At 38.8% G+C, this 13,990-nt stretch overlaps 1 protein-coding gene across 3 annotated transcripts in view; it reads right to left on the bottom strand.

The window, feature by feature from the left end:
• ube2d2 (ubiquitin-conjugating enzyme E2D 2 (UBC4/5 homolog, yeast)) overlaps nt 1-6,857 on the bottom strand; it is a 47,182-nt gene extending 40,325 nt beyond the window's left edge. Inside the window, exons 1-3 of one of the 3 annotated variants that reach the window (XM_041797275.1) lie at nt 6,718-6,855; nt 6,597-6,636; nt 4,650-4,713 (exon numbers count right to left, since the gene is read on the bottom strand). In XM_041797275.1, coding sequence (XP_041653209.1) covers nt 4,650-4,713; nt 6,597-6,620 — 88 coding nt within the window. In that variant the 5' untranslated portion in view covers nt 6,621-6,636; nt 6,718-6,855. Of the gene's footprint in view, nt 1-4,649; nt 4,714-6,596 lie in introns of all 3 variants that reach the window. The other 2 variants (XM_041797274.1, XM_041797276.1) reach the window with 2 other exon arrangements.
• Nucleotides 6,858-13,990: the final 7,133 nt, after the last annotated feature.

The raw sequence follows: 13,990 nt of genomic DNA, 5'->3' as shown, positions 1-13,990 counted from the left end.
TGTATGCCGCTATGGACAGAAGTGTCTGCTTAGTGACATTATAACATTGTGGTATTACAATGATCAGTTTGCATGGCCACTCAGGTTCCTGTTATCATGGACATCGAAGGCTTACTGCTGTGATCTGCCTGTCTACAATTGATTCATCTACCAACATCATACTTGATTCTAGTTCTATTACTAGAACAGTTCATTTGAATCTATGAGCAATCCTAATGCTGCATTGTTCCATTTTCTATCAATCATAGTTGTTAATACCAATTGTTCACATATTTTTACCGTCATAATTGACATCATAGCCACATCTTTCAAAATGGACGTTACATTTATGGCCATGATAACCGTAGATTTGACTTTCATTTGTTGTTCTGTCGTTTCTCTTGTCCCCATTACTGCTTCCCCTTCTTCTCTCTTCCTGCTTCTCCCCCACCCCTACTTCTTTCAAATCTCAGTGGGACTTCTGCCGATGGCTGTAAACATGAGTCTAGTTCTACTTGAGGTTCCAGCCTGTTAAAGGAAATGTTTTCCTCACCAATGTAACAAGGCTAAATACTACTAGTGGTGACTGACATTGGGCCTTTATAATAATATATCAGAGAGTATGGTCTAGACCTGTCCACTTTGTAAAGTCCCTTATATAACTAGTTATGAATTGGCCCCACAAGGTTTGACTGATTGATATCCCTTAACACTCACCTATTACAATTTGCAAAATACTTGATAGGAATGTGCACTTAAAGCCCCCGTTGTTTCATCTATTGGGGCTAATAATGCCAACTTAACAAACCCAACAGATGAACATCAACAGACAAAAATGTGTATGAGTAATAGGAATGGGCGATATCTTATGGTCTGCGATAAACCACGACAAAACTTTCATCTGTGAGAAAACAGCATTCACCGATAACGATAAACTATGGTTGATGACGTATGCATCTTCAACCATCGCACACACATACGTCATCAACTGCGATGCACTCGTAACTCACATGCAGAAACATAAACACGGCAGAAAGCAGAGTTGAAACAGAGGATGAGTTTGTTGCTAAACGAGGAGCTACCTCCATTATCTGGAAATGGTTTGGTTACAGGAAATCAGACATGGAGGAGACAACGGTAATTTGCACAGTGTGCTTTATTTTAGGACCCCCTATTCCTCTGTTTCACAGCCTCGCATCTGTGCACTGCTCCACCGTTTACATGAGGAAATGACGGCGTGCTCTGTCATTTAGAAAGATATGAGTAAAAAAATTGCATCTCATGTAGATTTTCTATAAAGATAGCATAATATAATATTTACTACAATGTACACAATATGATAGATAAAGTGATGCATGCTTCTTTTTATCAGCACCGTGGATTCTGTCTTTTAGGTGCATAGGTGCCTATAGTACACATCTCACAGACAGCAGACAGACAGAGACAGAAGTGTATGGTGGAGGGACAGATAAACATTAAAGCACCACACTGTATGCACTATAAATGTGACTATCACTACTACTACCACATTATAAGCTTCAGTGTAATTATACATCATGGACTTACCTATTTTTATTTTTATTAACTTAACTTCAAGAGTTTCAACTTGGACTTGCAGTAAGGGACTTATCTCTGTAAAAACAACCACGGTGGAGCCTGGCAGCTCTGCTCCACTGAAGGAACCTCCAGACTTAGAAGAAGATATCAGACTGCATTTTGGATTTAAACACTACAAAGACAGAGGCAAACTGGACAAAATAGGCCATGTCCTGAGTGGGCCACATAGAGGTAAAACAGTGATATAAATACTACTAGTTCAGGGTCAAATTTTAATGCAAACCCTGATATTTTTTCTTTCTTTATCTTTGAAGCTCTTAAATGTAGAAGCAATACAGTTTTTGTTTTACTAAAATATCCCTACATGAATCGATACTGACTTAGGGGTGGGAACTGAGAACCGGTTCTAATTGGCTTGATCCATCAACATCATTTACACTTTATCGAAACGATTCCCTTATAGATGCCTCACCTCCGCATGCCATAAAACACAGGCCTCGCATGTTACAGTCAGCTGAACAGAGAAGCTGAGAAAATAAACATTTACCGGGCTATACAGTATCACCGCAAGGTGTTTAAAAAACACATTTTTACAAGCACTTGTCGGGGTGCATGTATAAGCACAGCGAGCAGAGTGCGCGTCTCTACAGCGCTTCACCTAATCCTTTATCAACATGCTTAAAGTCTAGAATAAAACACATTCATAAGGAGACGTTTACAGGAGCGGGAGAAGTGAATCATCTAAGTAAAATAGGTTAAATCAGGGCAGGGGATCAAATGAAGTTTCTTTTTTTCTCTTTCAATGACACAGACTTGCGCTCTTTTTCCTCCCTCCCCTCCTCTCCTCCCAGAAGATGAGATGTGATATTCCAAATCCAATAGGCTATCATAGAATCTGGGAATGTAAAGTAATGTTTTGTGGGATTTTAAACAGAAAAAGATTGGACTTCAATATTATTTATGTCTGCGTTGTGCTTCAGTGGCGAGCTCCGTCCTGCTGAGTGTTTACTTTACGACAATCTTATAAAAAGTTACCGAATACTTAAGCGCACAAAGCAGTGAATAATCTCATCTATATTTTACATTAAACAAGTTGAGATAAGTTTAAACGTTTTTAAAAACCATCTGTTCTATTGTACCTGGCATGGCTGCAGCACCAGTGGGTGTTGCTTAATAATTTTCATCACTGATTTATAGCCAGAAAGAAGATTGAGAGCATTTTAAACTCACATTGTCTTAGATCACACTAGAACCAGTGATGCACGTCTAACAGTTTGACTTTAGAGAAGACCACACTGCAGTGCCAGAACTGTCCCCGCGTCGTGCTTGCACCATGGCGCGCAAGTATCTGTGCGCCGGTCTATACGTGAGTGTTTGTCCTTTGCAAAACTGTCCCGACATCATTAACATGAGTTCAGTCATCACTTTTAAAGCGTCGTCACACACAAGTAGAGGTGCTATGAATGAAAAGATACGTAAATTCTCGAGGAATTTATTATTAATGTGTGCTAATCTCACAACACTATCTTCATGATGGTAATCAAAGCAACACTGTGGCTATTTCTAGTACACCAGGATACAGTATTACTGTATTACCACCTATTTCTAAAGAAGTGTCACAAACACAGACTAAAGTGGTCAAAAATGTGGCTTCATTTTTCCAAAAATGATGCACACACGGCAACATGAAATGTCTGTCAAACAGTGATGTCTAATGCATAACATGCATCTTTTTGCCCAATAACTGTTAATTTTGCACAAGAGTTCTATTTATTTTGATACCTCTGGAGATCTGGAATCCAGAGATTAGTTTTATATTTTTTTAAGGTTTTGTCTTTTAAAGAAAATGTGCAGTATTATATTCTAATTCAAGTTCACAGATTAAAACGCCAGAGATGAGTTAGTCTTAACTGAGACATATCCAACAAAAAAGAGATTTTTTTGTCTATTTTAGCATACTCTTCCCCCAAACACTTGATGTTTAACATTTTTAGCAATCCTAAAAGAAAATTCACAGGAAGGAATCGATAAAAAATCAAATTGATAAGAAGAATTGATAACGGCATTAATATCAATAAAATCGTATCAACTCCCACTCCTATACTGAATTGAATTGAATTGAATCGAATCGGGGTCTGAGAATCGGAAGTCAATCGCTTCAGACAATCAGTGGCAATAACCTGCACTAATTTATTTGTAGCTTGTGTAGTTAAGGAGCCCATTTGATACATTTTACCTAGCCAAAAAAGGTTGTGTTGAATGATGCTATGTTTTATTGTGATTTATATCGTTATGCCAATAAAAACAGCAAAATATCGTGATACATTTTTTAGTCCATATCGCTCATCCCTAATGAGGAAATATCACATGCAAAACTCATGTTACATTCTGTGTTGTTAACCTTAATAATCCAACCAAAGTTGAAGGCAGATGTAAACTAGAAAAGCACTCAGAGAGCGCAGACCTCCACCATTAGCCCTATCTCCCAATAGTGAAGAATCCTTTAAAAACATTCCTGGATCCAGACTGTGATCCGGATCACTCCCAAAATCTAATTTACCGATTACTCCCTCCCCAGTGGGGTGGAGACATGGTGAGGCAAAGCATTGGCTTCGTTACGTGTGGAATTCCTGGCAGAGGGTGAATATTCCTCTATTCCTCCCAGCATTGTGAGTATTCTCGCTACAATTCGCTGTCTTTCTCTCTGTTACGGTCCAACTCGTCTCCTTGATCGGGCGTGCATCTTTCAAACTCTATAAACTCCAAAACTTTGAATAAGTTACTCATGCTATACTATCTCCTGGTGTTAAGTGGTAACAGCGCAGACCACCACCATTAGCCCTATCTCCCAATAGTACAGAATCCTTTAAAAAAAACTCCTGGATCCAGACAGTGATCTGGATCAGTCCCAAAATCTAATCAGTTCTTCCTTATGCCATTTCTGACATTTTCTGAAAATTTCATCAAAATCCGTTCATGACTTTTTGCTAACAAACTAACAAACAAATGATCAAACAAACCCACCCGATCACATAACCTCCTTGGTGGACATAACCAGTATTTAAGTCAACCTTTCCAAAGATAGTACTGGTTTGAAAAAAACATGAACTCACTGTCATCTCCTACTGGTCCTGCAGAACACTGGGCTGGTGGGTCCCTTGCCAAGTCATTCAACTCCTGCGATAAAAAAAATGGCATGTCAGATTATCAGGCCCAGCAGAATAGAACAGTATATAACTACGTCAAAACACAATTACTAACTTTACTATAACAACTTAGTTGTACCCTTGCTATTACTGGAAACAAGGCCTATACGGATGAAATTTAACTGCTGTGCTTATTCCGGCATATTTATATTGACGTGTATTGCGAAAATGTTGATGGATGTGCAATGTCCTAATCAAAAATTTTTTTTTTCAACTAAGACATTTCTTAAATAGTGATATTGTTTTATTATTTCACTTGACAAGTCCAGAAAGACCCCACTGTATAATTGACTGTTTGTAAACACATTCAAAATGCAGATGCTGCTGCGATTGCCCCTATGTATTGCAACCACAATTGCAAACATAAGCAATTGTTGTCAACACAAACTACTTAGTCGCACCATAAGCGTTGATTACTTAAGTGACATAATGTCAATTCACCAGGTAGAGCAGGTGTAGTTCATGTGACAGCCCAGCTCAAGATAATAAATCAAAAGATGTTTCACTGTTGCACTTAACAAGTATAGCCTGGTAAACTGGCTGTAATCTAATTGAGTGTGTCCCTGTCAAATGTTAAGGTGCAAAGATTAACTTGCCAGAAGTGCTAGGTGCTCAGGTTATCAGTCACATACTGCCAAGTTACTAAAACGCATTGATCAGCAGCGATATAAACTATGCGAATGTTTCTGTGAGGAATTACCTGCAACGAGGAACTACCCATAACCGCTTACGAAATCGAACAATCCGGGAAAAATACAAAGAAAAAAAAAAACCTCGAGTCTGCTGTCACCGACATGGCATCAAAGCGAACAACGCGTGGGGCCTGTTTTCCCCCACAACGACATACGTTACAGCTAACATTAGCACAAGCGATTCATGAATTCGGTTTTCTGAATGTCGAGTGCCAACAATAACGTCTACAACAGCGAATAAATCCGATGAATTTTGAGGTAGATAGTAATTTTGCATTACAAATAGTTCTAATCTAACAGGGCAAAGACAAATGTTAGCTTGATATGACGTTACAGAAGTCAAAAAGTAAGGGCTTCCAGTATTTTAGTTCTATTTTACGGCATTCGTTAAGAGAATTTAACGGGGGTTGACTAAAGGAAAATAATACGAATTATAATGTATTGGTAAGATTTGCATAGGAGTGTTTTAAATACGAAGCTAACGTTAGCCTTGCCACTGGCTCGATAGCTTATCTGTCAAATCAAGTAGCGAGCACAGCAAGCTCAAATAACTATACTATTGGTAATATTGTGAGCTACAGTGAACCATGGCTACATAAATGATATACTTTAATACCTTTTACAGATTATAACAAGGGCTTCTTTAAATGTAAATATATAGTGTAACTGACACCACTAGCTTGATCCGAAGACCCTTTAGCTTATCCGAGTTATGTTAGCCAACCACCAGATCTTGTTAGCCGGAAACAGCTAGCAGACCGCAAATTCCAACAACTACCGTCAGTAACCGGCGTTGACGGCTAAAACCTGTAACTATAACTCTTGTTAAATCTTTGAATAACATTAAATTAAAATGTTTACGGTGAAAATCGATGACATATTCAAAAAACGGACACAATAACATTTTCAGTAAGCCTAACGGTTCAGCTGGCCCATTTGAGCAGCACTGCTGAACACACTGAGCGCATTGCTTCCCTCACTGTCGTCAGCCGCTATTCAGATACTGTTAACTGGCAGTTGAAATAAAGTCTGAGGGTTTTAGTCCTTTCTTTCAAATTGTATTTGATTTGATTTATCTGGCAGCAAACCGCGATGTGGCAGCCTTTATACTACACCTCAAACGAAACTGCGAAATCCGCGGCCTCGTCGCTCACTTTCTTACCTTGTGAATTCTTTTCAGAGCCATTGTTGTGCTAGCGGTTCTGTCAGAGAAACGTGCAGTTAAAATGGCGATTGATGTCACTTTCCGTTGGTTATACTACGATTCTGTTATCATAGAACACCTTTGACGTATGTATAATTTACTGATCACTTCCAATTGGAGCCACAAAGAAATTCTAGGTGAAACTGAAAGATAGAAGGGGTAGAACCGCGGTCCTTCCTCCTACTGCAGCGGCTACCAAATCACTGCGGCCTCCGATATGCCAGCAGCAACGACGACTGGACTTCCGGAATGAACTTTTCACAATAATCAGAATGCTTTTATTATTATTTTATTATTATAACGCTGTTTGGTGGGGGAAAAAAAACACAAATAGCAAGATAAAGAATCAAAAATACTATTAAAGGTGAGTATAAATTTGAAGAATAAAGGTGTGGAATTCTCATTGCACGAAACTGTTACGGTGCAAGACAACACCAACTTACATGCGTGCACGTGTGTGTTTAGTATGGACTCGGGAAAGAAACTGTCTTAGAATCCTGAGGTGGATGTTTTGGCTGTCCTGTATATCCTGCCTAAAAATCAACAGTTTCTTGATCTTACAAACATTTAAGAATCGTCTTAGCTGAGTTCAAAAGGTGAATATTATTCCTTATTCTGAAGGGCAGCCTCCAAAACAGGAAGTGTCATCGTTAAAACACATATCTGCTAGTCCTCCATCGACATGCGCACGTAAAGGGCCCACAATGCACGTTAGAGACGTAGTACTGAAACCATAGACATAACACACGTAGACGCCGCATTGACTGTGCCGCTGCTGCGATACGTCAGCGTGTCCGCCATATTGCTAGAGGCAGGTCGGTCTCATAAACATAAGGTTTTCTATATAGCACCAGCGTGTACATAAAAAAGATCTCGATTAATTGTTTTTGTACTAAATTATTCATGTAAGTAATAATAATCGAAAAGCACTGAGACAAAACAATGAACAAGTTCTATAAATTAAAGACAATGAAACTAACATCAAGCAGTGAGTTTATAAAATAATATTGGCAGATAGATTAAAAGATGTCTGTTACCATGTTATCCCTTACCTTTTCATGCATGGAAATATGACAAGTTCAGTCAGGATATTTCCCATGTTTTTCAATTGTTCTTTAAGGAATGAGAAACTTGGCTTGAACTAAAATTTTTTAACCCATATATTTCAAGAGTTTCATGTTGACTTGAGTCAACAACATAACTGTTGGGTTTCTAACTGAAGAAAAACTGTTTTAATGAAACAGTAGCATAACTGCATAGTGATACTATGTGTGTTTTGTAAATCAATGAATGAACTGGTCAAAACTTAAGTGAAAACCAGACAATACATACAAAAAAAATATGGCTTCAACTATTGCAAACCCAATCAACGGATGCTCTATTTCTCTCTCTTAAATATAAGAGATCACACACATAAGTATATTTATGGTCTGTCCATTAGAACCTCTCAGCTGAGGCTATGAAAACAAAACCCTTTCATGTCCATACAAGTAGTTAAGTTGTGAACAACTCGAGCCAAATATTTCCTGGAGTTACTGTCATCCTCCATCCATCTATCCATTTGTGGAACTGTATACCTTGCTCAGACACACATCACAAGGCAATAGAGCTCTAGCATTTTTTAATTAATGTTTTCTCAGAGTTTCATACTGCTTGTGGGAAGACACATTATTTTCAATCTCTCTATCCACCTATGTAAACCCCTGTTGTAAGCATGCTCAGTTTGTGGTCCTTCCAGTGTTCTTTTTCCTTGCCACCAAGGGTCCTAGGCATCTGTAAGAGTCTTATTAAATCTTTTAGATCGCCTTGAGGGTGAAAAGTTGTTGTCCCTGAGTGTCCAGTTTCAGCTTTTTCTCAAAGCATCTTGAAGAGCTCAGTCTCAAAATCATGACCCTGGTCTTGATGCAACCTACCAGGGTATCCAAAGCGCTGGATAAAGTCACTAAAAATGCACTCAGCCGCTGCCCTTCCAGATTTGTTTTTGGTCGTATATGCCTGAGTAAATCTCATGAAATGATCCATGATAGCCAGAATATATTCAAACTCTTCTCAGCTGGGCTGGAGGTGGGGATAATCTATGCATATCAGGTCCAATGGTGAGTTTGAGGTGATTGTGCCCTTTGGGGCATGTACATGCTCTGTGGGTTTCTTTTGTTTGATACAGGAACATTTCCAGGTAACATAGTCTTCAATTTCCTGTTTCATATACGGTCAGTAAAACCTCTCCCTAGCCAAAGACAGCACTTGGTCAGCACCAATGTGTCCCATATCCTGGTGGATATGCTTTAACACTGTGGGCTTGTATTTGGATGGGAGGACAAGTTGTTGTCTGTCACCTGTTTGCATGTACAGAAGCCCATTGTCAATGTAAAATTTGCTCCATTCATGAAGAAGCGTCTTTGCTGCTCTACCAACCATTCGTCACGTCACTACCCAGATAGCAAAAGACATTAATTCAATGTTGGATTTTGGTCAGACTGGTTTATTTTTGGTTGAGGTTGAAAAATCTATGTTGTTTCAATGTTTAGTTACAGTTACCATTTCAGCGTTTGAAAAACTGTTGTTGAATCAATGTAGTATAGATGGTCATTTTTCAATGTTGAAATGGCCTACATTGAATTGACATTGTTTCAATGGTACTGATGTGGGGGTGGGGGGTGGGGTGGGGGTGGCGTGTAGGCAGCTCATAAGACCAGCAAGATCTTACTGGACTCAAGTTCAAACTGTGGCGGCAAGTGGGCACTGAACGGCAGATAAAATACTTTGTCCTTCTGTGTATGAGACAAACTGGTAAGTCCTTATGCTAATAATATATTATCCCGTTCAGAAACCATCATATGGCCGTCATCGTTTGACTAAATGTTAACTTTGTGAATTATTAACCCTAATGTCATGTCTGCCATTTTGCTAGCGAGTTTCATGATTAAAACATATTTTATTTATCTGTGTATATAGAATTATATATCATTAGCATTTTTAATAGTTATATAAGCATTGTTGTACTATGTGTACTTGTACGTCAAGCTGCCTCATTTCACAGAAACTGGCAATGGGCTCCTGACCCGAGAACAGTTTCTATCTCAAGGCTTTCTCAGTTAATGTAATTATTTCAAATTCTTTCAGCTGCTGTGAATGTTTGATTGTTATTTTCAGGGCCAAATCCTGTGTATGTGAAGTCAGATGGGGAGCCAGAAACCAGCAGTGTTAAGAGAAAATTTGCCAAGCCACCTTGTCAGGGACCAAGCAATCAAGGCAAGAAGGACAAAGGTGTTAAAATAGAAAGTGTCTTTAATGGAGAAATAATCTGTTAACAAAAAATGGATATAAGTGGGGAAAAAATATAAACTAGGGCCCAAACTCAAAATGAGGTCAACTAAGCAAAAAGAACTAAAGCTTCAACCTAACCAGACATAACTAAACAGACCTAACAAGCATTAACTCATGAGGGGTTATATGCACAAAATGGACTAGTCCAACACAAAGAAGGGGGGAACTAAAGTGACAACAAACTAAATATGTAATTTATTTAAACAGAAACCAACCAAAATTAACCTATTTAAATAAACAATTTACAAAATAAATGATTACTTAAATATCAGAAAATCCAAAGCAACAGAAATTGATTTAATTAGCAAATCATAAGTCCCAGTCCCCCCCTACTTCACTCTTCACTGCTGGCAGCCTCCACTTCCTGTGGGCAGAGCTTAAAAGACCATCTTAAGCAGCCAGCAGGTCCTTTGCTAGATGATCTCAAAAAAGGAACAAAGAAAATGTGAGTATTACTGAAAATTAACCAAAATAGCATCAAATTAAAGCAAATGACAGAATGTAAACTAAATTGTGGGCACCCAAATCAGAAATCAACTGTCAACTGCAATAAAGTGAAGTATATTTTAACAAATGTAAAAATGTGATGTGATTGTTTAAAGGGGAAACAAAAAGTGACTAAGATTTGTCAAATTAAACCAAAAGAAATACTAACATGAAGTGGCAGCAGATGATATGGCTGCCACACACCTGCTATTCATTTTCCAGGTACATTGTTCCTGATGTTTCTAGTATTGTCATTTCCTGTTTTATTTTGGTACTTACCTTGTGTCTCTTTTCCAGATCACTCTTTCCTGCCCATCCCTACCTGTTTCCCCGCGTCCCCCTCATGTGTCTCACCTGTGTCAATTGCCTGAGTGGCTGCACCTGGGGATCCCCGGCTGATTGTCTCCCTCCTCGTGTATTCAGTTCATTCACTCCCTGGCTTCTGTGCAAGATCGTCTTGTTACCCCCATGTGCAATTCTTTCGAGCCTTATTTCCTGACAGATCCTAGTGTGTTTAGACCCAGTTCCAAGTTCTCAGTTTCCAAGTTTAGCCTGCTGATTTTGTACCTCTGCCTGATTATTTGACCTCCTGTGTACCAAAACTTTTTTGATTAAACGGACTGAGACTTTTTCCTGGTTGTCCTGTATCTGCTTGTGGGTCCTGTTACCTGGCATATCGTTACAGCAGCTGTTTTCAACCTTGGTTTCTTAAAAATAATTGAAATAGCCAATCTACAAGCTCACAATACATTTTCAAATATTCCCCTATGACATAATTATCAGGTATGGGGTCCCCCAAAACATGTCCCTGTAAAGTGGGGGTCTTTGTATAAAAGGTTGAGAACCACTGCAGTATAGCACAATTAATGAACCATTTCAGCATTTTAACCTTTGTATGTTTTTAATATGCCTCATTTAAAAATTAATCATTTTACTCTATTTGGTGTTTTAAAGTTCTGCAGGGGTTGCTCCAAACTTGTCTATTAGTGACATCCTTGCCATTCAGGCATATGGCAGTGACATCACTGACTAGTAGACTACTTTGGCATGCTCCTTGTTGAACTATACCATAAATAGAGTAATAAAGTGGTTATTTTTTAATGAGGCATATAAAAAGCATATAGAGGAAGGTTGAAAAGTGTTGAAATGGCCCTTTAGTAATAACACTGTTTCAGTGTATAGTGCAATGCATATATATAGTTGAATCAATGTTGATACAATTCTACATTCTTTCAATGTTGATCACATCATAGATGAATCGAGGTTGATTCATTGTCAGAATTGACTGGAAATTCAATGTTATTTCCATGTTGATCACAGCGAGCACTTTCAATGTGTTTTTCAATGTCTGACATCAATGTTGATTCCAATCATCAGCCTGGCGGTATCGCAATGTTGATTCAATGACTTTTTGCTATCTGGGTAGTCATTTCTGCATTTGTCATACTTGTATTTTGAGGATCTCACCCACTGCTTGATCTTCTCTTTGAGCGTTGATCAAATCTTCCCTGCTGATAGTCAGAAGTGGTGTAGGAGGTTCTTGGTTAGCACCTGCATTGAAGGTGATGGCAACAACCCAAGCCACATCTTTTTCTTGAGCCACTTTAGATTCATTCCATGTAGCTTGCACAACTTCTAGTGAAAACTCTTCAGTGCACTCTGCCACATACTTGTCAGAAGGGGCAAGCACTACAGCATGTTGGCATCTGTTTGCCTTTCAAAGTCTGTATTTCACCTTGAACCAGAAGTCAGTCTGACCCAGCAGTGTCCACCTGCATTAAGTTTGACAGTGTTTATGATCTAAGTTAGGAGGTTGTTATCATTATTAACGGTCAAGTTTTGTCATCGTTGTCTCCGTGGGCTTTTCCTAGCCCTGTGCCACATAGATTCATCTGAATCTTTGGGACAGGTGACCTGCTTCCATGGACCCACTTGACTCAAACTACTACATTTCTTCTTCTTCTTCTTATTATTATTATTAATAATAATAATATTATAATCATTATAACTACTATAATTTCGTCATATTTGAAGTGAATTTAAACATGGTTCAAATTGCATCGCCGTTATGACCTTTACTGTACATATTTTATACATCTTTCTCTTCACTGCCACTATTTTTGCTAACGCTAGCATTACAATGACCATTGCTTCATCTTTTAATATCATATTTTTACATCTATAATCATTATTAAAACAGTTTCATTGAATCCAAGAGCAATTGTACTTCACTGCAATATTTATTGATAATAAATGAATGCTGATCTTAATTATAATAGGGTATAGTCTTTATTATAATATTAACGATTGACACTGGTCTATTATAATAGGCCACAACAGAGGGTGTGGTCTGGACCTGTCCTTTTTGTAAAGTGTCTTGAGATAACTTCAGTCATGAGTTAGTGCTATATAAAAAAAGATTGACTGATTGATTGAGATTGATAAGTGCAAGGCGTAGTATAGATAACCTCTGAACCAGGGGTCACCAAATGGCGGACCAGGGTCCGGGTTCGGACCCAGACGACATCCGATACGGACCTGGACCCGGACCTACAATTATTAGAAAGAAAAAGAAAGTAGACCAGGGGTCACAAAGGGCCGGAACGCGGTCCAGTTTTGGAGCCAGACGCCATTTGATATGGACCTGGACCCGGACCTACAACCATTGGAAAGACAAAGAGAGTAGACAAAAAGACGAGTGAGCTGAGACAAGGAATCTAGGATCCTATGATTTCCGCGTTAGTGGAATAAAGGACAGAATCGCGGAATTGGCCAATAAAAATGGAATCTATTTAACATGGAAATCATGAAAATTTGAATTAATTTGACCAAAAGGCTGTGTTTTTTATTAAGAGGAACGTATATCTGAGGAATATGTTCCGGGGGAACACTAAAGCGGGGCACTTCACAATCACTCACCCCATTCCCTCCTAAACAGTAACAGTACGTCAAAGCAGCTGCATGAAACATCGGCAAACATCACACAGCTCAACTTGGGGTAGGACAGGATGACATAATGTTGAAACTTCAACAAAATTCATCCGTGCTTCGAGTTAATTTACCTCACCACACCAGAGAGTCACGGAGAGAGACTCTGCGTGAGGTACAGACACACCTCTCACCTACTCACCCCTAGAGGGGTTCAAACTCGAGTTGGACGGACTCGAAGTCCCGTAGTCTAAATGATGTTACATTAGAGTATCAATTAGCTTAATAATTCCCCCGTAGATGGTGTAGTTCTCTTTGGTTGCTTAACGAGCCAATGCATGTCTGCATTAATGCAGTCTAATATGAAGCAGACAGACGGACAGCAAGGATGGAGGGAGATGAGGAGAAAAAAGTTACAGTCAGGAGTAGAACAATGCAGCATCAAACTGTATGGACTGTTACAGACTGTGAGAGTAAAGAAAAATTTCGGTAACAGGTTTACTTTTAACCATTTAACTTTAATGTTACCTTCTTATTAAGTGACTATCACTCTGTGTTTGAGAGAACAGAAGGATTTCTTCATTTATATTATAACCATCAGTTAGGATGTG

Source organism: Cheilinus undulatus, linkage group 10, assembly GCF_018320785.1.
Source record: "Cheilinus undulatus linkage group 10, ASM1832078v1, whole genome shotgun sequence".
NCBI lineage: Eukaryota > Metazoa > Chordata > Actinopteri > Labriformes > Labridae > Cheilinus > Cheilinus undulatus.
Note: the sequence above shows the minus strand (reverse complement) of the source record. Positions and strands in the feature narration are given on the sequence as shown.